Source organism: Labrus mixtus, chromosome 24 (genome assembly GCF_963584025.1).
Source record: "Labrus mixtus chromosome 24, fLabMix1.1, whole genome shotgun sequence".
NCBI lineage: Eukaryota > Metazoa > Chordata > Actinopteri > Labriformes > Labridae > Labrus > Labrus mixtus.
Genome location: NC_083635.1, coordinates 1207991 through 1234827, shown reverse-complemented (window position 1 = coordinate 1234827; position 26837 = coordinate 1207991). Strand labels below are relative to the sequence as shown.

Below are 26837 nucleotides of genomic sequence, written 5' to 3'. Positions count from 1 at the left end.
GGAGTTTAAAGATGGCACAAAATGCAAATTGGAGCTCAGATCACGACACTTGGCGGGGATTAAACAGGAAATGTTTGGATGACATGTGGAGAGAGTTGGCTTTAGAACAACTGCAGCGAAATACTGTCACCATATTTAAGGAAATAAGCAACAACTATGCAACAGTGAAGTTTCACTGCATCTGAACAGCATCTATACTTAACGACTCACAATAGCAGAACGTATACCTCCCACTCATTGTTTGTTTATTGTACATGAATCGGTCAGTTGATCGGTATCGGCTCATTTTACCACAGATATGTGCCGAAATTATCTCAAGCAATTAATTTGAGATCCATTGTGCTATATTGATTACTACAAACATCATCACTCTCCAGAGTGTGGAGCAGTGATGCACGTACTGAGCAGTTACTTTTCAGTTGAGTGACCATCTTCATTACACTGTTTGTCTTTTCCACAGGTGTTGGATAACTGCATTTGAGGGATCAACACAATAAATGTGTCTAACCATATCTATGGCACTTGATGTTCTGAAATGATCTATAAAATATCAGGAGTGCTGGTTTCCCGCTGCACCGGTATGAAAAGTAGCTACTGGCTTTGTAATGTGTGGACATTTAATCTCTTTCTTTATTATGTCTTTATTTTATGGATTGATGACACAGCACATACTGTTCCTATTCCAGTAAACTACACAATGATGGTAGGAAGAGTCGGGGCTGATTTGGGCGAAGCTGCTCATTTTTGCCTTATGCATGTGAAGTAGCGTCACTAAAGCATGCTACAATTCTACAATTCATACAATACATCAGAGAGTAAGTACAACACAGGCAAGGATCTAGAAAAAAGGGAACAATGTCAGTAAGAGCAAACGATCAGCTTTGAGTCTGATTGGACACACAGGTGCTGACAGGAAGTGACCAGAGGCAAAGCACAACATTGAGGGCAGTTCTTGAGAGCTCTAATCAGTATAGAAACCATCTTATAAGTCGTCGTTATCAAACAAAAACCATCGTCATTACCATCATCATCATCAATAATATGGAGACCATCATCATTAAGTTAGTAGGTATTCATGAAAGTGTTCATGCTGGGAAAAATATATTTTTTGTTACTTTCGTAAAGTGTCATCTCATGAATGTGTTCAGCCTGTTTCCTTTGACAACCTCATTGTTCTGCTTGTCCTTTCAAAAAGTCAAATGTTGGCAGAATTCTTTTTCTTGCACCGAGTCACAACAAGTCGACTTGGCTAATTAGTTCTGACCCATGAGCAGAGCGTGATCAGGATCCACACACAACGTGTAGGACAAACCTCTGTGTGTGGTTTAGTAATAATAAGAGTTCAAGACCCCAAACAGGAATAGACCATTGTAGTGAGTATTGTAAATACACGATCGTCAGTGCAGTTGTGAAGCTTAAATCATTCACACAAACTGCCTTTTCAGTCGATCTGTTCGCCTCCAACACACACAACCACACGGGCGAGTCCCCTGTGAGTGGCGAGCAGCAGTCACGAGGAGGAGAATGTGTGAGGGGAGAATGACACAGCAACCATCCATCTCGCTCTTTTTTTTTTTTCCTTCATTCCTCTCTCTTCCTCTCCGTGGCGGTGATGCAGGGAGGATGGGAGTCCGTGTGCTTCTGTGCCACAGTGGGTTGTTATTTTCTAAGATTATGAGACAGAGAGGGGGAAGCGCACAAGCAACAGCATTAATGTCATAGTGTGGGATTTTGGGAAAGCTGATCTAATTCATGAGCGACTGAGATTCATTTTAGTGAACCCAAAAGGACTTTCAATCTCGTTTTGGTTATTTATGACGGCACAATCTCTGCTATGAGTGTGCAGTTTATACGCTGGCTTTTACACACACGTGTCGTCTAAATATGTTCCCTCCATTAAAACCTTATCCTTAGGTTTTTACTGTACAAAACCAGTGATCGATATGATGTGGTTTCTACAGGTTTCAGAGCACCACTATGATTTAAAATGTGAGCTGATGTCTTTATCTAAAGTGACAATTGAACATGACTTCAAATTATAGATGAAAGTTTTGTTTGACATAGAAGTCAAGAGAAAGGATTCCAGAGGACCCCCACAGAGCAGAACCTCTGACGAGGACCCCCCCCCCTACAGGACTTCCTTGTACATTATGATGGCAAATATACAAAATGAAACATACAACTACTTAACATATTCATTAACAATGAATAATCTCTCATCATTTCTGTTGTAACAATAATCAGCAGTAAGAGTTCATTCATGACATTCAGCATGTCTTCTTCTTCTTCTTCTTCTACATTGAAACATTGGCACAGACAAAGAACACAAATTTCAATAAGCAGCGATTGATAACATCTAAAAAGACATTCATTCAAATATTGTTGTGGAAAATAATGTTTTTATTTGACTCTTTATTGATATATTTTACTAAATTAAATAAGGCCCCAAGCTGAAAAACTACCATACCCAAAATTGGGTTGACTTCAAATCAGTGTGGCCATTTTTAAAGATGATTTTTTGGCTTTTCATGTCTTTTATTAAAAGGACAGGATAATGGCTAGAGTAGGGAATAGGGACGATAGAGAGGGGAATGACATGCAACAAATGGCCGAGGGAGAGAGTCGAATCCCAGGCTGCAGCTTCCAGGGCTACAGTCTTTGTACATGGGACACAAGGTTTAACCAATGAGCTTCACCTGCACCCAGGTGTGGCCATTATCTGGAGTTTACTCAACATTAGTTGAAACATGAGCAAATTAGCATTGTGATTGCACAAATGATAGCATCAGCCCGTTAGCCTCTAGTTTCAAGCACCACTGTGTCTTTTATTGCAGGTACTGTTAGAATCTGGACTGGCGTTACAGTCAAGCTATTATAAGATCATACAGACACAAAATAACCTGTTGGGTTCAAATGACTTTCTGCAATGGATGAAACTCAGGTAATATTTTAGTGATCAAGACCAACTCATTATCTGACCATTCTGTCTCTTTTTGTCCCTCTCCAGCCACCAGACCCAGACAACATGTTGGGATCATCCCAAGATGGCCGAGCTGTACCAGTCTCTGGGTAAGATTCTCTTTCTCTTTCTGTGGAGATTGAACCCTCACCATGTGTTATGTGACATTAAGAGGCTTGACTGTGATACAAACTGTTCTGTCACTTTATTACACCGTTAACAGAACAATATTAAACTATTAAACTCCTTTCTTCTCATTGTTTGTTCAGCCGACCTGAACAATGTTCGATTCTCGGCGTACCGAACAGCCATGAAGCTCAGACGTCTGCAGAAGGCTCTCTGCTGTAAGTACTTCAGAAGTGTCTATATACAGTTTACATGAGCTTTATTTCCCTCTGCTGTATGTGTGTCACAATGGAATCTCACTTCAAGTGTACTTATGTCTTATCACAAGTGTTTCTTTCATTGTGTTCCAGCCCTCCTACACTCCTCCTTCATTCTTTCTCTTCCTCAGACTCTTGTCTTTACTTCTTCTTATTTTCCCTCCATTATTTATCTTCTCTTGTTCTCTTGCTTCCTTACTTATATATATATATTTTTTTTTTATATTGTGTGTGTGTGTGTGTGTGTGTGTGTGTGTCCCTCTCGTCTCTAAGCGGAGAGTCTGTGGAGTGTGAGCCGCCTACAAGCTGTTATATGCGTGATATGTTTAAAGGCGTATTGCTGAGTGTATAGCACAAGAGGGCTATTCATGTTATGGAGGCTTTCTAAAAATAAACAAATTGAACGGGTTTATTTATAAATGTTGGCCGATACTTCGTGGTTGTTATTTTGTTTCTCTTTAACCCTTTGCTAACATATTACGTTGTAGTTAGTTATTACACCTGTTCTTGTTGTTCTTTACCACATCATTTATTTCATTTTCACCTCTTTATATCTTCTCTTTGATGTTTATTGAGATGTCTTCAGTGTGACTGTCTCCTGCTGTGCAGCATGTTGTAGGTTCTTGAGAGGAGAAAACAGGAAAAGCAGATACTCAGCCAGTTTCACACAATTCACAAGAAAGCAGACTTACAGGAAGAGAGTGTCTGAAACTTCAAACTGGTAGCTTCTCATCAGAGCTCTTGAAACACAAGCATATATTTTTTGGCAGTAACAATATCCGATTTCATTCCTTGATCCTGTGAACTGAAGTTGTAGGTTTGTAGATCATCCCTGTGAGTTCAAATGTAGTTTTTCCTTCGGCTGTCTTATTCACCATGCCAGCATTATTTGAGTGTTTTGGACTTTTCTCACTAGTAACACACCTCTCACCCCACTATGGCTGTCCTTTAGTGGACTCAATGAATAATAATGATGAATAATGTGATTCTTTATTGATCCCTGGAGTGAAGTCGTCTTCTCACTTCCGTCCTTGAACAGCACCGAGCCCAAGGACACTTTGAACACGGAGGGTTTGAACACAGCTTGAAGGACAGCGTGAGCTCAGCAGCAGAACACGCTTTCTCCTCAGCTATGTATTAACTAACCACCCCTCTCTCTCTCTTTGTGTGTGGACAGTGGACCTGCTGAGCATGCCGATGGCGTGCGAGGTGTTCGAGCAGCACGGCCTGAAGCAGAACGAGCAGCTGCTGGACATCTCCCAGCTGGTCACCTGTCTGACCAGCATGTATCAGCGGCTGGAGCAGAGCCACTCGCACCTGGTCAATGTCCCGCTGTGTGTGGACATGTGCCTCAACTGGCTGCTCAACGTCTACGACACGTACGTGTAGCGTGCCACACACACACACACACACACACGTCTCATTATATCGCTGAGGTCCTCTAATAGCTTGCCTTCTTGTTCGGTAGTGGTCGCACCGGGAAGATCCGAACTCTGTCATTCAAGACTGGAATCATCTCACTCTGCAAGGCTCACCTAGAGGATAAATACAGATGTGAGTGACACACACGAGCTCCTGCTGTTTGGTTTGGTGAATGTGTGAAGCGGATGGATGGAGCAGGATCTTTATAATGAGCGGTTGTGATAACACGCTCCAGCCAATAGCATCAGAGCTCCCGTCCCTCTGACACTGCTCAGCCAATCACAATGTGGCATGAAAACAACACGTGTCCATGAAATCATATCTTGGTCTTGAACACACAGCACTTTCAGCAGCAGACAGATGGTGTGGGAGTGTTTTAACAGATAATTAGTGCAAAATAAATAATATGAACAATCATAGTTTGTGGAAGCTCTTTGTATTGCTGCATTAATTACATTTTTTTCTGACACAATCCAGCTGTTTCTCACATAATTAATGTTACCGTCATGTGCTAATTAATGATATACAGAAATGGAATGCATTTGAAGAAAACTTTCCATACATTAAAGCTGAAAGTTGGAAAATGAGCGAAGAAGCAGATTAATGAGATCAACCGCGGAGAAGTCTCTCATATCATGTGTCAGAAAACTGAGTTATAACCAAACCCTCCTGTGTGCTTCTTTTGATAGAGCTCAGATGTATCAGATGTTTTCCTGCCTAGAGAAAGCAGGGGTTGCAGATTCATATGCATATTTTTTCAAATTTCAATCATGGTTCAGTTTTGCTGAGAGCCAGTTCACTTGAAAACACCAACAGCTCACTTTGCACTGCCTCATTTAAATGAATCACCCAAAATATAAGCAAAAAGACGGGCACAGGCAACTTCAAGGTCAGGAAAATACCAAACTAAACCTCCCTGTCTGTCCACACCCATCATTCTCTCTTTGCACCGTCCTTGTCCTGAATATTTTGTCCTGTCCCCCGTCCTCCCTCTCCTCTCCTCCCTGCAGTTTTGTTCAGACAGGTTGCCAGCGCGACAGGTTTCTGTGACCAACGCCGCCTTGGCCTGCTCCTCCACGACTCCATCCAGATCCCCCGGCAGCTCGGCGAGGTCGCCTCCTTCGGCGGCTCCAACATCGAGCCCTCTGTCCGCAGCTGCTTCCAGTTTGTAAGTGACACGCCCTCACACAGACACACACAAAGTCCAAGCAGTCTAGTTTGACTTTCTACAGATTCAAATTCAGCTATATAATGAACGTATTTACTAAAAATAGATTCAAGACTATCACATGCTGCAATTGCTCACATTCCTATCAGCAGGGATGCCTCAGGCCCCTCCCCCTGAGGGTCCGAGTGTGTGTTTACATCAGTTTGAATCAGGTTTATTTATAGAAAGAGACTGGACTGTCACAAAGAGCTTTGCAGGAAATAAAGGGCAAAACATAGATAAAACCCGGGATAATAAAAAGAAAGTGCATCACAGACTCCTGTAAACGGGGACTGGGGGTGTGGGTGTGTGTGTGTGTGTGTTTGTTTCTGTGTGTGTGAACTTCAGCGTCAGGCAGGAAGAGTAAGTGAATGACAGCCTGCAGCGGATCAAACAAATGATCTCCGACAGCTGCTGAGATGTTGCTGGAATGGAAACACGTCCATTTTTATAGACAAATCTCCAACAAATAGGACAGAATGAACAGCGTATTTCTACCTGCACATGGGTGTTACAATGATTAAGTGTGTGACAGCGCTGAGAATAGGGGAGGAAGAGTCGCCCAGCTCAGTAAATCAGCAATCCCTTTTGTGCTTTTCTTTATGTTTTGGAGCGGGCAGTGCAAACGTTTGAGCCACAAAAACAAGCAGCAAATCCAGCATCCACAGGAGGATTGCAGTAATTGCTTTCTGACTGGATTATCCCTGATCTCCAGAAGATGATCCAGCATTTTCATGTCTAAAGTCCTACTTTGGACACAGAATTTAGCTCCTCTCCTCAGATGTATTCTGAAAGTAAAATCATTGTCATGTGCTCAACAAAGGCAGTATTGTGGGAATTGACCATTTTCTCAACCCCTCCCCAAACTGCAATCAGCCAATCGTAGTGGAGATACAGTAACTAAGGCCTGTCCAGCTTTGGAAAAGTAGACATGTTGAGGCTGCTGGGCTTGTTGTAAGAGCTGAGCAAATTAAAAATGTATTCAATTGAAGACTAACACAGAAGTCGGAGGAGGAGGCGGAGTTTATGACCTATTCCGCTGCCAGTCAGCAGGGGGAGCTCTAAATCTTTTGGCTTCACTCCCCACAAGACTCTCTGCCGTCAATTTAATTATATGGTCTATATTTGAATGTGAGAGTTTAGGTTGTTGTTAATGACTCGGTTTAGTTTAATCTCCAAACACCTTCGCCAAACTCATTAAGGAGAAAACATTAAGAAAGCAAATATACCTGTAGGCCATTTCTTTTTAACTTTTTATCTTGTTCAAAGTGAAAACATGCTGCGTATGGAAGTGAGGCAGCTAATCAGGCATCTGTTGATGAAACAGTATAACATCCTGATCATACATATTTTGTATCACACTTAAATATTAGGACTACTTCCAGCATTAACAGGACATTCACTATTTGATGTTGAGTTGTTCACTATTATCAGCTGTTGATAAAGGTGTTAGTTTTTGTCTTAGCACTATATAATTAAAGTATCCGTCAAATTCAGATTTCAGACTCTTTTTCTAGTTTGTGTTTTTTCTGGAAACATCAGGAGTCAGCCACAGACTTTGTAATCAACTCATGAAGCTAAATTGGCTTTCTTGCTACAGCGGGTAAAACCTGCAGTGACAGCTGTCATTGCTGCCGTTAAAGACGATGATTGTCAGCCACAAACCAGAAGCTATTTTTGTCGAGAGGTAAATCTGCCATCATCATCATTGTTAACTGCATATGTGTCGTACCAAAGCAGAGAGTTTGACAGGTGCAGTGCACATCAAAAAGTGATTTCTGGAGATAATCACAGCCCCCTGGGAATCAAAATCAGCATGTGTCACCTCCTGCCTACCGTTGGTTTTGATTGAATTGAAGACATTACGCACACACACTGATTGACAGAGCCACTAATACACACTTTGATAAATGTGAGCTGTCAACATCACTTTTCATGTTTGTGTGATTCGCTGATTGTTTGTACCTTGAAGCACCACAAACCTTATCAGATGGTAGACAAACACTGAGGAATGTTTACAGACTGTGTAAATAAAGATAATATGAGTAAATTATGTTCCAGACACCGGCGTCTGTCACACATAATTTTAAACATTGTCACAAACAGAACACATTTGCTTTGATTTTCAGTTTTTATGAGGCTTGAAGAAACTTTTGTCTGGGTTTTGATTATTTGAGAACATTGACAGACAAAACACAAACATACAGAAACCCACAAACACCCTCCCTGAGGCACGCACACCAGGTGGATGATTTAATCTCATCACGCCCTAAAAACTGGAGATAGCTTTGCCTCGTTCCAGCTGCTTCCTCTGAGGAGTCACTTTGCCTGTGGGTGTGAGACTGAAAGAAAGTAAGAGGGGGATGTGGGGGTCAATTCCATGGAAACTCCAAAACCCCAGAGGACCCGGAGTCCCTGCTGATGGGAAAGTGATGGATGTAGCCAATATGTTGTCTCTGATTATTTTTCCCTGCTCTGTCCAACTCTTTTATCAGGAGCGAGTGGCTCAGTAATTTTCCAAAACAGCTGGTCACTGCAGTTTTTCAAAACCGTTTCTCAAACAGGAGGAAGTGGTGCATTTATCAGGGATGTGTTTTTGATACAACAATGAAGCGTCATGGTACAGAGGACTAGATTATATTAAGTTAACGTTGATAGTGAAAGTCCTTGTGCAAAAGTCTTTGTAGAATTTGGCAGGTTTTTCGACCCAACTTTATTTTTTCACAACACAACAGTCAAGGTCACAACCTCCGCAATCTAACACATGAAGACACATGAAATATTTACGCTCGAACGTGAAGAGGATTTTTGAGTTCAGACTTCAAACAAAGAGGCTGGCTGCATCTCCTCAGCAGAAGATAACATTGAAAAGAATTCTCTTAACCTTTTAAAAAAGTACTTTTAATCAAAACAGTCAGTTTAGAAGCTGACTCTCCTTCATTTGTTTGTTTTTCAGACTTTGCTTAAAGCTCCAGTGAGGAGCTGGTGATGAACAGAATGCTTTTGTAGGTCAGAAACAGACGTTGGTTTTAAATTTCAAATGAGACCGTCTGCAGCAAGATTGATTCTTTCTATGAAGTTATTTTGAAATGCCTTCCAACCCAGGGCGGCGTCAGATGAGGCAATTAACATAAGGCGTTTCCAGACCGCAGGAACTGTCGACCCCCCCCCCCCCCCTTATTTGTATTGATTCCTCACTGCAGGAACTATGAACTATTTTAGTTCCTAGAACCTTGTTTAGAGAAACCTCTTTAGCTACTGCATGAGAGTAGGCACCATGGCGGTGTGAATTCAGGCAGAAAAAAGTCCCCATGGTGTGTAGTTCTGAGAGAACTCCCTAGTGGATACTTCCTCTTCAAAATGTCCCCAGAACTGTTTAGTCTGAAAACACCTATGATGCTGCTGAAACAGCCTTTTGAAAATGTTCCAAACCAAAGATTTATTGTGAGTTGCATGTTTGCTGTTTTTCCGCCTCACGTTAAGGACAAGATCAGTAAAGAGAAAAATCACCTCGCTTTGTCCACCAGGGACAAAATGTACACAACCCCAAAGTTTCTCACAGGAGCTTTAATATAACTTCTTCTTGTTTCCAGGCCAACAACAAACCGGAGCTTGAAGCCGCCATGTTCCTGGACTGGATGCGTCTGGAGCCTCAGTCCATGGTGTGGTTACCCGTCCTGCATCGCGTGGCAGCAGCCGAGACCGCCAAACACCAGGCCAAGTGTAATATCTGCAAGGAGTGTCCGATCATAGGATTCAGGTGGGTGGAGCCACACCATCGCAGCACAGCCACTTTTAACTTCATAATACAAATGTGTCTTAAAGAGTTGACTGTTTGTGTCTGAACTTTTGGGGTGGATGTTTCAAAGCGAGTTCACCTTTATGAGGAACGAGTCCTGAATGCATCATCAGAAGAAATGTGCAGAATTGGAGCCATTTTTGCTGCAGAGTTTTATGTCCTTGTTCTCATTACATGGAGGGCAATAAAACACCAAATTAATTAGATTTCAATTCAGGCTCAGTGAAGGAGCTCCACACTGGATCTTTGGCTTCTGGGCCTTGTGAAATAATATATCGGGTTCAGTCTATAGCATGAATTTATCTATGTTCCTCTACATATCTTAATATGGCACCATTGTCCCTTTCCCAGTCGCAGTTCTTTTTTATTGAGATAACACAGGAGAGCTTCTTATTTGATTTGTGTCCCCTGGTGTTCGTCTTTATTTAAACAGTAGAAGAAGAAGAGAAGCAGGATTTCATGTGTCTTTTCATGTGTTGCACACACACACACACACACACACACACACACACACAGGAACAAATGAAATGGAGCCAGGGCTCACCGGCTCCCTGGGTGGTTCCACAAAAGTGATTCCCTTTATCATGCCACCCAGTGAGGCGTTTCATAAGCATGTGTTTGAAACGAGAAGCTCCAGCATCTGTTTGAAGGAGTCGTATTGATAATCTGCACATGATACATAATGAAGGAGCTCATCTTTTTTATTTCTTGTTATCTTGCCAGATATTTGGTATTTGCATCATGTTCTCAACAACGTGGGCGTTAAACAGCTTCATATATGAATGACTGATGATATGATTATGATGTCTGTAACCTCCAACCCTTAAAAGTAGTGCTGAAGCACGGGGAGGCTGGGACCTGAACAGGAGGGTGTGTCTGCTGTGTTGTTGGTGGGCCCCTTCATGGCAGGAGCGGTGATAAATTTTAATGAAGAGTCTCAGGGCCGGAGTATAAATTTCTCATTTAGGAACTGGGCTGGAAGAATTTTAACTACTCATACCCTGGAGAAAAACAGAGCCATAACTTTTCCCCTTTTATTGACTCTCCCTTTCTTTTTCTGATTTCCTGTTTGCTCTCTTTCCTCCTCTTTTTGTCTTCCTCCTTTGCTTTCTTGACCTCTGCCCTCCCCCCTCTCTCTCTCTCTCTCTCTCTCTCTCTCTCTCTCTCTATCTCCCTCTCTCCTCCCAGATATCGGAGCCTGAAACATTTCAACTATGACATTTGCCAAAGCTGCTTCTTCTCCGGTCGCGTCGCCAAGGGACACAAGATGCAGTACCCCATGGTCGAGTACTGCACGCCGGTATGAATAAATATCTCTGCCTGCTCTGCAATGTGCAAATGACAATTTTAAGGTGCCAGACTGGCTGTCAGATGATTTTCTTCCTCCAGTTATGAAGTGAGAACTAATAGCACACTCTGATCTGTGCAGAGTCTGAAGTCCTCCCTCACTATATTAATATTACACAGCATGGGGAGTTGAGATGCTTTTACTATCACTACATGTTAAATCTTAGCTCCTGCAAATTTAAGAAGCTTTTTATCTGCTTTTGAAACCATCATTAAAAAGTCAGGGTTTGCTTATACCTCACTAAGAACCTCACTACCACCCACGCACACTCTGTGATTGATCACATTTCAAAAATCACCCGTTAGTTTCCCAAAGGTGACATCTATAATTACCTCTCTTTTCTTTCCCTCCCAATCAGAGAAGAGAGATAAAAGGGGCCCCAAATTGCAGTAAATAAAAAATACAATAATACATTTAAAAAAGGCGATTGTTAACAGGAAAATTAGATACAGAAACTTTGCAAGACAATATGTCATGTGTTGGTGTTGTGTTTGCAGCCCATTCTGCCTATAAGAACCAAGCCCAGGCCTCCTGCACCAGAGAGGTTTTCCAGGCCATAAATAATATATGACATAATAACAGAAAGTCATAGGGGAAAAAAAACAGTGAATTTTGCACTTGGGCCTCAGTGGAAACTTAAGCTGCAGAGGGCATGAAATCACTTTCCAAATAAACAATGCTTGTCTGTCCACTTGTGTAACAGTTAGCGTAAAGTTGTGTACATATTTTCTTACATGTTGTGTGAATGGAGAGTTAAACTCAGATCTCTTCAGCTCAGGCCTCAGGCTGAAATCAAGATGCTGACTCCCGGGCTGGGAGTCATAAATCTGTTTCTTCTTTCTCGTTACTGTAATGACACCCTCAGAGCCGACAATGAGAGCATTAACCTCACTCACTTGACGTGTGAATAAGGCCGAAAGGGCTGGAAATAAATGAGTGTGTGTTATTGCCCCACTCCCACGGAGTGAACAAAGCCACCTTTGTGCCCCGTCTCTCTCTTCAGACGACATCAGGGGAGGATGTCAGGGACTTTGCCAAGGTGCTGAAGAACAAGTTCAGGACCAAGCGCTACTTTGCCAAACACCCACGCATGGGCTACCTGCCGGTGCAGACCATCCTGGAGGGCGACAACATGGAAACGTGAGTCTCACAAACACAAAACACAGGTTTACTAGAGACAGAGGAACACACGCTCAAGCAAACAATCACTAATCCTTGCTCACAGACCTTTCATTTACACCCACTGATGCACACTTTGTGGCCACAGTGGTGTGTGTTCATAAATTGGTTCCAGTTCGTGTTTGAAGGCTGAACATTTAGTGGATTGAACTAATCAGATGTGTTTTTGTTACTTCTTATATCTTGAGGAGGAAAGAAAGGTAGAAGTGGTGATTTAATAGTCACAAAACATTCTCTTGACATCCCACAACGTCAAGTTTTCCTTACAAACTGGAACATAAAGCAAAGTTTGTCATTTTTAAAGACTCTCTTGTTGGCTTTTTTGCCTCTATTGAGACAAGAAGAGAAACACTTTTTTTTGGATATTCAATATTAAACTTAGGCTAGCAGCTGCTTAGCTTAGCACAAAGTCTGGAAGTAGGGAGAAACAAGAAGCCTGATTGTGTTCAAAAGAAACAAAATCCTCTGATTAGCTTCTCTTAAGGTTGCTAATTATACATTATGTACAAAAGTCATGTTTAATCTGCAAAACTGTAACTGTTTTTAAAGGTTTGTAAATGTTTTTCTTACTCAGTTTGGTTTTAAGTGTAGGTAAAGTTACTTTGACAGATTCAACAGTTGCTAAAGACTCGAGTGTAAATGATGTCCAGACACACAAAAACAAACACACACAAAGAACTGGCATTTGCCAAGACACATGTCTACTAAATGGTCTTTTAAAAAAGCACTTTTTTATATCTGTCTACTAACATACTGCATGTATAAAGCTTTGAATCTCTGCTAAGCTATAATCTAAGCTTTGCTGATGTAAACCATATATGTTGATGGAATTTCACATGACCTGTAATAATAATACGAGCTAAAGATACACAATGGATCTTAGAGGAGCCACTGGCTCTCACAGATGAATGATGAATGTCTCAGTATTATTTTTTCAAGGCCGGGCGTTCAGATCTGTGATTCCGGTGTGGATATCTGCATAAATGAAACACACTGACTCAAACACAAAGAGAGACAGATGAACATTACACAGTCCTGTAACGGCTGTGCAGATTTCTGTACTCACCACCTGTAAGCAATGAATAAATGACAGGCTTGAAGGTTGGAGCTCATATGAGAGTGTCAGAACACGTACACACTGACATTTAATGTGACTTGTGTGTTTGTAATTATGTCATGTGACACACACCCTTCACATTGAGTGTGTGTGTTGGATAGCTGCATGTCTGTGCTAAGGTTGTGTGTTGCTGAATGATGATTAATGTAACTGTACTATTGAAGCCGTTATAATCATTAATGTTGTGTTGTTTTGTGTGTGTGCCCGTTCATGTATCTGTGCACTCGTCTCATATGTTATCGCGCTGTCTTGTTCATGTCAGTGTAGTTTCCCCTCCGTGCTGCCTTCCATACTACGGCTCCCATCATGCTTTGCTGTGCGGTGTCCTCCCACTTCTTGTGTCATCATCTCACGTTTTTTTGTCTTGCAGTCCTGTCACTCTGATCAACTTCTGGCCCGTAGACCATGCGTGAGTACCTGGCTCACACACACACACACACACACACACACACACACACACACGCAGAAACTATCTTGTTTTCTTGTTAATTTACACACAGATCATCTTTCTCCCAGTCACACGTACGCACACACTCACCTCCACCCATCTCAAATTCATTGTGTAACGCCGTTTACATCTCAGTTTCTGCTGCTGCTTGACCCCCCCCCCCATCACCCTGCAGATCTGTGAGTCATGCTGAGTCAGTCCTCTGATTCTTACTGTAACCATGAAAACTGTCCAAGCCAGTAAAATGTATAAAACCTTTTCTATATAGTTTAATGTTCAGCACAGTAGATATTTTGAGCCCACTCATGACCAATCAAAACCTGACCTGTGCAAGCCAACAATACACCAACATCATGACGTTAAAGTAGCTGATGTTCTGTTTTAGTGACATGTTGATCCAAAGTGGTTTAGAAATAATATTAGAAACACCAATTGATTTAAGAAAAACATCATTATCTGAAATGACAATCTGCTAAAATTTTATTTTTAACACCTGAATTGGATTTTCTCACTTGCTGTGTCCCTATTAGATATGTAGCCTTATAGTGTTTATGCAAATATGTTGTCCAATGCTTTGCTGGAAATAGTCATCTTACAGCTGTAATGAACAGAGAAATACAGTGTTGATCACAGCAGTGACAGCTGGCTTTCTTCCACTTTGACAGTATAGCATACAGTCGATGATCCAGATGGATCAGAGCATGCTCAGTCTGAGCTGTTCCGTCATAACTATGGCAGGTAAAAGTCTCCTAGGAAATCAATCAGACGCTCATGTAAACAACAGCTTTATGACATTAAGTGATGCTTGTTTAGTGGAATTTAATCCTCAGATGTTATTCAAAGTGAATATGATTAAATTCTACACATCAGCCGGTTTGACACAGGGTTGATGCAGAGGATGGAAACATGTCGTTTTGTCTTTAAATAAAGAAAGAAGAATCGGTTCATGTCTTCTAAACACTAATGTACGTTTTGCTTTCATCATGTTGACACAGTTTTCTCTCTTTAAGCGTCTTTATTTGTTCAATTCCAGGTCAGGTGTCATGTTCACCTTTCATATTCTGGTCTGTTTAAAAAAGATGATCGAGATGTGTTGGTTACATTTCTGTTATTCCAGACCCGTGAAGATACCAAGCTTCCCCTTAAACCCGAGCGACACATCATCAGTGTGTCAGTGAGAAGTGTTTGGTGCCCGTGTGTCAGGATCGGCATCTGTTTATATGTTGCACCTCAGCAGTTTACTTCACCCAGCATCTGTGTTTGCTTGTGGGAAGTTGTATCTGCCAGAGGAGCATGAGTGACATGTTGTTTATAAGTGACATAAAGCCTGTCTCACTGCAGTGGCCCACAAGCCACACTCAGTTTTCTTTTCTTTTTTTTACCAAGGATAGAAACAGGTGCTAATTTCATTTCTTATTGAAAAATGAGGACACTTTCCACCACATTAACTTTGTGGTTAGAACTGATCTGTTTGGCTCTTGACAGATAAAACTTGCCAGCGTGAAGGTGCCCTTTTAGAGAGAAGTTTTCAGGATTTTAAAGAGTCGAACCTCTAATTTCTCAAGGACTCCAACACTGCAGGAAAACTTGTTAGAATCCTCAGAGACTCCTGGTTAATGATGTCAAAATACTGATCTTTGCCTCAGCAGAAGAGGTGTGACGTCTCAGATCAGAAGCCTCTTTTGAAGTGCAGGTGAATGTATGCCAAGCCGGGAGTAAAGGATCCAAGCTTATTTACAGAGCATTTCACAGCACCATACATCTGTCGCTTCACTCATCGCTCTCCTGTGGATTCACGCAGCTCGTGCGTGTGTGTGTGTGTGTGTGTGTGTGTGTGTGTGTGTGCTGGGATTAATGAGTCCCTCCTGCTTGTATTCACACTCTCTATTCTTTCTCTCTCTCTGTGTTTCAGACCTGGATCGTCCCCTCAGCTCTCACATGACGACACACACACTCGGATCGAGCACTACGCCAACCGGTACCACACTATCAGCATTCAGCAGCAGCGTAGACTCACAGTGTTGTGAACAGGATGCAGTCCTCCTGCTCCACTTTTTTTTTTTACATTCCCTGCCGTTATCTTGGGCCGTACGAGCACTGCGGATAATGGCTCCTCCAGAGAGCTCTGCAGACACCAGAAAACATTTATGATTGATGTGATTTGGAATAATGAATTTGGAGAACATGTTAAAGCGCAGCACGCGTCCTGCATTGGGATGCCTGTCTTTCCCCCCCCGTGCTCACGTAGCCGGTTACTCACAGGGGATCAGTTGCCCTAATTCTTTGCTGACGCAGATATGGGGAACTTTCGGTCAACGTCCTCATGCTCACTCAATTCAATAAATCTAAAAGTTGATCATTAATCCTGTTTTTACCTCCTCACTAATCAAATTAGTGAAAGCTCCCCAAATCACCAATCTGTGAAAACATTGATGTGGAATGTGACAAAAAGTTAAACGGGGACAGATGGACTTAAAGCTATCGTTTACAACCCAGTGAGTCTACTTAACCACTGTGATCTGAGTATTTTTGTTCATGCAAACAATGAATATGTGAAATTACATTTCACGCACGTCATATACAGTACAGGTGATTTCTCTCTTTTGTAACATAAAGGACAATGTATGCCCTGTGTCTTCTATATTTCACTAAACAAGAGTTAAAGGTACAGGAAGCTTTGAATTAGCTCGTTTCTTCCACATCTCTATGTAGCTATGAATCATAGGCTGTAAATAAGGTATGGATCTAAGGTCGAATGGAAAGCTCTTTAAGTTACATTTAGTCAAAAATCTGAACTTGTAATGAATGAACTGTTTGTGTTGTTTAACAAAGTTTGTTTATAGGACGGTTTCTCTAATCTGTGCCAAAAACAAACTCATATTTATTTCACTTAAACTGAACATGAGCTTTTTAAGTTTCCAGTATTGAGGTCCATCTGTGGTCATGTGTTCAGAGGTAATAGCATAGCTCCACATCAGGCTGCTGGAGCTACGCTGAAGCTCAGTCATACTGGACACTTTGTTAGCTACACCTACTTCATTAGAAGATCTAATCCAACAGATCTGCAACAAAACCTCTGGGCATGATGCTCATCTTGTTCTGATTGTGTTGAAACCATTCAGTCAATAACAGGAACATATCTCTGTGTGGTGACCTCCAAATCTACAACTTTATTAGATCCTCTAAAATGATCACACTGTTGAATCAACAGCTGTAAATATGCTTCCACAGAAAGTAACTGTTGTGACCTTTATGAAGGAAATATGTAACGCAGAACAGTCTTTTTATTCTGCTTTCATTTTAACTTAGCGGATAGTGTACCTGAAAACTGGCAACTTACTACACAATGCTGTGTGTCTAATTACAATGTGGCAAAAAAGGTCTAAGAGTGAGGCAATAAAGGTCAACATAAAATAATCTTCAGATGAGAAAAGGAGAAATAAAACAACATGGGGGTTAGCAGCAGATGAGGAAACATCAGAGATGTATACTGGGGCAAAATGTAGAGTTTCCTGTACCTTTAACATCCAACAAGATAACACTTGACAGATGTTTCCAGCTGTATATGTCAGTGCATTGAAAGCAGTTTGTGCATGTTGATAATGATGGAGTACGGGGATACCTTGACTTTGGAATCATTTTAACACCAGGCCATCTTCTATAAAAGTCACATCATTCATGAAACATATTATCACTGCAGGAGTGTAAGAGCTGAATGTGCTCAAAGGATTCTCAGTGAGGTATTTATAAAGATGACAAATAGTATGAGGCTGAACTCAAATGTCAAGATATCCCTTTGCGTACAGTAGAAATGGAATCCGTACTCGTGATAAAGTGATGCATTGACTTTTTGGTGAATTAGCGCTCTGCAGTGAGAGGCCAGTATGTGAATATGCTAATACAATGCCTGTATGATCAAGTGCGCCAGCATGTGCGCCTGAAAGCCTCATCAATACTGGACTCTCTGTGGACTCTGAAACCTGTCAATATTGTTGTGGTGCCACACTGAGTCCATCAGAGCTTATTCACCAAAACATTTCAGTGATCTTTTTGAGTTTGCAGTGATCCTAACCGCTCCCAGAAATACCCACCGCTGAGGGACAAGAAGCAGTCAAATCAATCAAACAATGAGTCAGTCGATCAATCGGTCATCGGATCAGTCAGACGGGCACTGTTGGCACCCCTCAGTGGAGTCAGTGTGAGGTCTGAGCCACAGGCCGAGGCTTTGATCCCTGCCAGAGAGTGTTTGACACCACTCACTGTCGCCTCGGGCTAACACACACACACACACACACACACACACATATGAATACACACTGATGGACTCACACGCTGAGTCATGCTCCCCCCTCTGGTCCTGTGCTCTTAGCTCCTGTCGCGCCTAGATGTTGCGGATCCCAGATAGCATCCAGCAGATTAAAGGAAGGTGGTAGGGCGAAGAAGTAACATAATTAAGCCTGAGTGAGCTGCGAGGTTATCTCTTGTTTCTGTAGCGTGCATCAGCTTACGAACACAAACACACCGACCTGGGCAGATGCCAGTCTGTCACAGTCCATCTGCTTAATCGCTCTCTGCCAAGCACCAAGCTTTATTTTTTTTATTTGAGCACTGATAAAGCCCCAAAATCTCTTTGCTTTTCGGGCAAACACTCCAACCGCCAGGAAACTGATCTAGTGGAGATAGAAACGGGGCAATTTAAATCTCTGGCTCTTCACTCACAGCTATTTTATCATGATGGATCTGTTTGAGAGCACAGCCGGGAGGTTTGTTTACAAGACCCGTCTTAATGGCTGAACACGGGTGTCTTCAAAGATAATACCAGGGATTTTTTCCCCTTTTAAAAGAGTCAGCTCAATCATTTTACCAAAAAATATTTCCTCCCTTTTTAGAAATAAGAGATATGGATCTAGAGCCAGCAAGTTAACAGAAGTTTGTAGAGTACATAGGTTTGAGACATAAGGGAGAAACAGTTGGCTAGGCTCACAGTGATGTGTGAAAAAGACTTCTAAGGAACCACAAATGGCTTAGTGAAACAATGCTGGATTTCATGTTGCTCCTATAAAACCACAACTTGTAGTTGTTATGTTCATATGTATTAAAACTATCACTGATCTCTGCACAGATGCATCAATTTAACATCCGTATCTGCTGTCAGACATCGGCAAAGACTGTGACATGAACCCATGTCAGTCAACCAAACTATACCTGGTTATATCACCATGACTTCTTAGCTAACCCGGCTGTCCTGTGTTTAGCATGTGTCATCATTAAATGCTACTCTCCTCTTCCTCCCACATTACTTTTATTCTAGTGTTATCGAAGGCTTTGTGACTAATGCACCAGAAATTCAATTACTGTAAATCAGTTCTGAAGGCGATCACAAGTGAGCTGTATAAAAGTGAAAACTAAATAGCAGTATTATGTGTTAGAGGTCTGCCAACCGCCACTTTTATAAGACAGCATTCAAGGCAATTCAAGCCAAGTAGTATAAAACCCAAAGAGGCCAGAAACTGAAGGTTCAGCTTGTAGTGCATCAGTTGTAAAGGCTGTAAAATAAAGAGTCAAGGCGATCCACAGAGGGCTGCACAGTGTGTGGGTGTCAAACATTTCATCTGTTTAATAAAAGGAAGATACATGTGCCGAACACGAGGAATTCCAACAGTGTCAAGACGAAAAGAAACACTTTTATATGTTTCACAAAATCCTCAAAACTCCTACAGTTGTTTTCACACAATTAGTACAACTGCAGGCATCAGGAGTTATTCCTCCCGCTGCAGAGAAATGGAGATATTTACAAACTTTCATTTAGCAAAAAACTGCGTCAAGGATTTGGAATGTAGAAGTTAGATAACCTAATAACAGGATACATGAATCCTCAAGGGTTTCATGTCAATCTGCACATTAGCGTACACTGTAAAAAAATCAACATTTGAAATATATCTGAACTTTGTCTGGAGGTGCTTTCCCCCCGTAGAATCTGCTAATTGCTCTTAGCGTTTGGTTTCGGGACTGACTGCTCTGTTTCTTCCCCCTCCGCAGGTTAGCAGAAATGGAGAATCGTAATGGCTCTTATCTGAATGACAGTATCTCACCCAATGAAAGCATGTGAGAACCGCTTTTTTGTTTGTTTGTTTTTTGCCAAACTCACTCACTGATTGGCTCGCCGTGTGTGAACTGGCTCTGTCGTCTTTCTGTCCATCAGCTGGTTGTGATACGTGACAGTGACTGTGTTTAAATGTGCTCTATGTTTTCTGGATTTTCTTGTTTGCATCATCATCATCATGTATCTGTTATTACCTGGTAATATCAGTACATCTCCATATTGTCTTCATGTTGTTGAGATTAGATTCATTATCCGGATATGAAATTCATCAGTTTAAATATTTATGTAGCCTTAAAAAGGTTCAACATTCTTGTTCTGAATGTCCTTTGTTAAACTGTTTTATGTTTTTAAATGAATGCGTAAAGGTGTGATTATCTAGAACTTAACGTTATGCACTGTACAGAGAGAGGAACACAAAGCAGCTGGTCATTATCTCAATCATTTGAAAACAGATTCTATAACGGTCAGATAAAATTAAACTTTGTTTTATTCTTAGTCGCTTTTAGATAATCAGCAGCAGTTAACGCTCCAATGGAGGACGAGCACAGCTCCTCAGCTGAGCAGACCTCTCACAGTTCAGCACTGTGGAGGCGGCTTGACTTCTGCTCACTTTACATGAATGTAGCTCAAATCCACAAAACTCGTTGATTCAATTTACATGTATCGATTTAGCTGCAGAACTTTTCACATTTTAATGCTTGTGCTCTGCTCTTCTCCGGTTGACATTTTATTTACCAACAAGGCTCTCATCATAAAACCACTGGATCCTATGTACTTTCCCTGATGTCATTGAATCATTGACAATGACTTTAAAACGTGAATAAGCTCCTCTTTTAGATAAAAGAATAGAATATTTTGATAACATTTACAGTCTAAGATGTTTTGCAGCTTATCTCAGTATGTGATACTGAGTCTTTATTCCCTTAACGCTGCACCAAAATGACAGACCAGGTGTGATAAATGATAATACAGATTTGAACACACTCATAATGAAATAAAGTATTTTTTAAAGCCTCAGAGAAACGTCAATATCCCACAGACGCACAGCAAACACTTTGAGATGTTAAACTAAGGGATGTGATTTCCGTCTCGTTTGCGACCGATACACCCTAAGTAAAAATCGTGTACGGTTTGTGAACATGTATTTCAGTATGTCAAATTTTAGTCAGGCTGAACGCCAAGTTTAAAAGTTTGTCAAGTATAATAGATTCACATGGACCTTGACCCGAGAAGAGAAGTCTGTAATTAAAACTGCAAAGTTAAAGAGAGGCGCCAGTGCATCAAGTCAATATTACTTTCAAAATGCAGCTTGGTTGATGAAGCACAGACGAGGAGCAGAAAGCATCTAGAGGCTATTTTAAACCACAGCAGACCAGAAACACTCCGGCTCGCCTCATAATGACTTTGACTTTCATGTCGGTAGTCGTTTTAGAGGGTTTAAGGTCGTGTTGTTTTCAAGCAGCTCGTATCAGCAGCTCTGTTGGTGTGCATTGAACGCAGCATCAGTATGATAAATACCTGGTCTAAGTAATTCTTCCAAAACTCTGCACAGGTGATTGGTCAGAAGTCGGCCAATCACCTGCTTCAGAGAGTTAATGCTTCAAAGTATTCTCTGCCCCCCCTCCACGTGTTCTAGACTCTTCTTCTGTGGTGCAGTCCTGTTCCTGTGCTGCTCTTCCATTCTCTTGCTGATTTTCTTTTTCTTCATTTTTTCTCGTATGTCTGCCCATCATCGGTGGGCGTGCGTGGCGTGGCGTGCGTTTATATGTGCGTCTGCAGCGATGACGAGCACATGTTGATCCAGCACTACTGCCAGTCTCTGAACCAAGGCTCTCCCCTCAGCCAACCTCGCAGCCCCGCCCAGATCCTCATCTCCATGGAAACGGAGGAAAAGGGAGAGCTGGAGAGGGTCCTCAATGACCTGGAGCAGGAGAACAGGTCAGTTAATCCACCAGTCACAACTTCACTTGTTTGTATCAAATCTTCACTCGTCACAAAAGTTCAAATCGTGAAGTTCCTCAAATTCGATGACTCCTCCTGTACTTTAGGGATTTGACTATTTCTGCTCTTAATGAGACACTTTTCTCTCCCCATGACTCACACGATCTATAAACTCGCCAGTATTTTTAGACATCACTGTGTTATTGTTGGAGCTTCTGGCATTTTGCACTATTGGCTACTAGAAAACGGCAATCAAGATCTGTGCCAAATCCCGCCCAGAGGTGCCTTTTTTTTAAAGGCACAATGTAAATATGCAGAACCAAATGGCACTCTGCTTTTCTGTTCATAGAAACTTTGAGTTATCAAAGCCCCAACTTCTACAGCATCACTTTTTAAAGTGTGCTAACACTAGTCTGTGGTCATCATAGGAAATTATTTTATATCTTATGAATATATCTGTTAACCAGTTTAAGGAACATTGCAGCATTATTCATTAAATAAAAGACAGGTTATTGATTTAAAACGGTATATTATTCATTACACATATTTTACAGACGATTCCCCCATTTTCCAAGTTTTTCTATCTCATGTTTATTTCAGCACAGACTGGATTTATGTATATTTTAGACTGAGGAACAAGGGATCCGATAATATTTGTTATTTTTGATGAATGTCTTTATTAAGAGGACAGGACAGTGGATAGAGTCAGAGACGTAGATGAGAGAGTGGAGGATGCTGTGTGGTAAATGGCCTGGGGACATCACTTGGAGGGCTTTAGTCCTCTGGACATGGGACACACTCTTTAACCTCTGAGCTAAACTAGTGCCCAAAAATCATTCAATTATAAATATATTCAACCTCTGTAAAACGTCTCTTTGCAACGACTGCCAATTACCAGTCCTCCTCTTGTCCTCATATTACATCAGTCATAGAATAAAAAGATATAAATCAGTGGAGACTGTAACTGTGATCTGCAAACATTAGACATTTTAAGCAAACAAAGTCCATCTGTCATGTTCCTCATTTGGTCTTTTCATCAAGGGGATTGTTTCTTTAACTTGGGGAAAAATAACAAACAGGCTGCCCCTTGCCTGAGCAATGACTGTAACTGATGGATGTTTACTGTCATGTTTTATTTTTATCTCACGCTCTGTTGCTGCAGTGACCCAGCTTCCCCTCCATAATTAATAAAACAGAAGGTCACCCTCTCTGCTAAGCAGTGGCTGTTTGATATTTCTCATCAGAGCTCGCAGCCTTTCTTTGATTCCTCTGCTTCACTCGTTGCAGGAAGCTGCAGTCCGAGTACGACCGTCTGAAGAAGGCCCACGACAGGAAGGGCCTTTCCCCGCTGCCGTCGCCCCCAGAGATGCTCCCGGTGTCGCCGCAGAGCGCACGCGATGCCGAGCTCATCGCAGAGGCCAAACTGCTGCGGCAGCACAAAGGGCGGCTGGAGGCCCGCATGCAGATACTGGAGGACCACAACAAACAGCTGGAGTCACAACTGCACAGGCTGAGACAGCTGCTGGAGCAGGTACACAACAACCAGAACACACACCAATCACAATCTGTGTGTTCAAGTCACAATATGTTTCAACTCTTAACTTGAAGCAGCTATCAAGCAGTGAGTCAAACATGAGTCAGACAAAACTAACATAAATCAAAGTAACAGAAAGATGCAAACCACTCCAGCCCATAATGTCTCCAGAGGGAGCTTTTTAAAAGTCTGATCATTGTCCTCAAGTGATGTCACTTGAGTCAGTGTGAGGCTTAACTGAAGACTTCAATTGTTTTAAAGCTCAAGATCCGAGGTCATAGGTCAGCAGAGCCCTGGGTCGTTAAACATGTAATACAAACGAGCTGATGGCCTGATTCTAAAGTTATGATTTTGTTTACTGAGGTTTCACTGCTCGTTCTACATATTCTGCTCTGCATCTTCAAATTCAAGACTCTCAGAACCGTCAGTGGTGGAGTTGCTGTTTGAGTCATGTAGGGTTCAAGTTTTAAAAAGAAATACAAATGTGTGGTAAAAATAGCAGATCTTTCTGAATGTTCTGCATCGGGTTTGTAGAAATTCAAAACAGTTTTTCCCCCAATCTGCATCCTGCAAAGCACAATGTTTAAAAACTGGAAACCAACAGAAAGACACCTTAAAGGGGCAGCCTAGGTCAGCCTGTGAGTTGAATGACTGTGTAAAGCTGTTCAAATCCCTTGCCAGACTTTTTAAACATTTGAACAAACCTGCTTCTGTCTTCTCAACGTTTACTGTTAAATAATCCCCCTTGAGCAAGGCATCAAAGCGGTGAGGCCTTGCATGCTGTAGAGTCCAGCAGATGACCCAGCTACAGTCCTGATCAACGAAACAAAAAGTTGCTGTGAAGTTCTCACTCACAGCTTCCTTCACAGTCTGACTGCCAGAGCAGCTGACACAAAAGAGCAAGCCAACTCCTTGGTCACACACACACACACACTTCACTTCTCTTCTGACTCCTCTAATTAAGCTGTGCGACGCGGCTGCCAATTTGTTGTGTATCTAATTTGTGTGGGTTTGTGTGTGTCAGACGGATTCCAAGGTGAACGGCACAGCTCTGTCCTCTCCCTCCACCTCCTCTCAGCGCTCCGACTCCTCCCTCCCTCTGCTCCGCGTGGCTGCCAGCCAGACTACTGATACAATGGGTAAGAACAGACGCACATTCCCACTTACATCCTTTCATTTGCATCCACCCTGTTAAAAGCAGTGAGGGTATAAATAGAGATGTCTAATTTCACAGAGAGTAGGGACCATAGCAGAATGCTGGGAGGAAACATGTTTGAGCGTGGGCTTACTTAAATCGCCCTAATACTTGATCTCCTTCCTCTTTCAGGTGATGATGAGCTGTCCAGCCCTTCCCAAGATGCATCTGGGCTGGAGGAAGTGATGGAACAGCTCAACAATTCTTTCCCTCATAGTCAGGGTATGAAGCACAAACACCAACACCAGATAGTAACTCACAAAGAGTCCCCTCTTTTCTTCAGTTGATGTGTGATATGACGCACAACAATAACTCTCTGGAGGTAGAGCTGATCTGATAGCAGATATAAGACAATAATTGCTGTTTTGTTATCCCCCCTGAAAGGATTCTCTCTTGTTTTTGTGTGAATCCTTTTAAGTGAAGCTTTTCTGCAGGCGTTCAACAAAGAGGAAATACAAAAAGTTGATGTCTTTGACCTCATTAAAATAGTAACTCAGCTAATTAGCAGAGAGATAAGGATTATGAACATTATTGGAAAGTGCAGCCTCAAGTCGTAAAAGCAGGTGTGTGTTTCTGAGTGTATTGTACAATAACAGTGGACACTTCGCTGTTCAAAGGACGTCACTTTTTAGCATCTTTTGTCCCTCATCAGTTCATAATCCTTCATTTAAAGAAAACAGTGTAATACTGTTAGATAATCAAACCTTGTGGAGTGCTGGTTTGATTAAAAAGACTCCTGTGACCAGCAGAGGCCGGCAGTGCGACTTCACAACGTAGGCTGAGAGCTCAACAGCCAACAGGTAGCTAGCAGGATTTTACGAGCTGCACAGAAACTGCACAGGAGGACAGTTTGAATCTATTTTTCTTTCACAGAGACCCCCAGAAGGAGACCTCCAGAAAACTTATTGTATGCCGCTGGGACTCCAGATTGTAGGTCTGAGCTGTACAGTCTCTGCTCTTTTTGAGTTTTAGCTGCATGTCTCATAGCTGCATATGAGACAAGGCGGAAGATGTCTCTAAATGAGCACAAAGCACATAAACTAACTGTGATGGAAGCAGAGAAGGCAGATAGAAACGGAGGGCAGCGTGACGCCGCACAAAGTGAGTCAGGGCTGCGTGACTCCCGTCTGTCAGCTGCTCGGGTGATGACTGTCCGTGAAGTCAGCTGAAGTGCTTCTTAAAGCAGACGGTGATGACTTTACAAACATCCACTGGGATGGATGCCTCGGCTGACAGCGCTGTCAGAATCTCAGCAGGAGGGACGCTCAGGGATTTCATAACTGAAGATGAGCAGAGAGCACTCTCCTACATTCTCTGAGCGAGCCGAAATGAACCAAGAAGTTTGAATCTGCATTCAACAGGGAGACATGGACATGGGAATAAGTGTGTTGCTGTATTAGAAAACACTTCCTATTGAACATCCCAATCCTATTTAATTAAAGACATTGAGAATCTGTGTGGAATAAGTCTAAAACACGTTTAATTAAAAAGCAGACTGGCCTTTCCAGCTTTACTCAACACATTGCTCATTTAGTTTTGGAAAGCTTTAATCATAAGTAAAATTGCCCTTTCCTTTCAAGCATCTGTATTTCTCTCTCTCTCTTATTACAATAAAAGGCTGATTGTTCTCCTCCCTTTTTTCTTTCTTTCCTTTCCTTCGTTCCTCCTTTTCTCCGTGAGCCAGGAGGGAGAAGGGGACACCCATGAGAGGTTAGTGGCTCAACTTTCTCTCTCCCCACCTTTCTCGTCTCATGTTCCACTGCATGCAAGAACAACTTTTGTGCCACTCTCGGTCTTGAAAGAAATGTTATAATTGGGTTGATAATGAAGCTTAGAGGAGCTTTATGGCAGAGTAGAAGCGTCATGGTACACTGACGCGGTGAGAAAACAACTAATGTCCCTCCCTCCCTTTCTCTGCCTTTCATTTCCTTTTTCTGTCCTCTGACACACTGAGGCTTTGTTTGACAAAGTCGAGTTTGTGCCCTTGCTGTGTAGACTGATGAGCGCAGTGTGTACAAATGATGCTTTTCTGTGTGCATGTGGAGAGAAATGTTGGAGAGTCAGGAAGGTTCTCAAAATGTTGTTGACAGGTTCTTCAGTGGTTACAGAACGATGTAGTCACTTAAAAACACTTGTCTTTCCTTCTGTTAACATTTACTCCAGTCCAAGTTCAGGACTACATTTAAACAAACATCTGTTTTT

At 41.9% G+C, this 26837-nt stretch overlaps 1 protein-coding gene across 2 annotated transcripts in view; it reads left to right on the top strand.

The window, feature by feature from the left end:
• dmd (dystrophin) overlaps positions 1-26837 on the top strand; it is a 241290-nt gene that overhangs the window by 211371 nt on the left and 3082 nt on the right. For both annotated transcript variants that reach the window (XM_061032963.1, XM_061032962.1), the window contains 15 exons: positions 3008-3069; positions 3229-3303; positions 4520-4721; positions 4811-4896; positions 5775-5932; positions 9565-9731; positions 10959-11070; positions 12122-12258; positions 13785-13823; positions 15775-15840; positions 19902-19967; positions 21745-21903; positions 23194-23437; positions 24465-24579; positions 24768-24857. In XM_061032963.1, the coding sequence (XP_060888946.1) occupies positions 3008-3069; positions 3229-3303; positions 4520-4721; positions 4811-4896; positions 5775-5932; positions 9565-9731; positions 10959-11070; positions 12122-12258; positions 13785-13823; positions 15775-15840; positions 19902-19967; positions 21745-21903; positions 23194-23437; positions 24465-24579; positions 24768-24857 (1778 nt within the window). The remainder of the gene's footprint in view (positions 1-3007; positions 3070-3228; positions 3304-4519; positions 4722-4810; positions 4897-5774; positions 5933-9564; positions 9732-10958; positions 11071-12121; positions 12259-13784; positions 13824-15774; positions 15841-19901; positions 19968-21744; positions 21904-23193; positions 23438-24464; positions 24580-24767; positions 24858-26837) is intronic.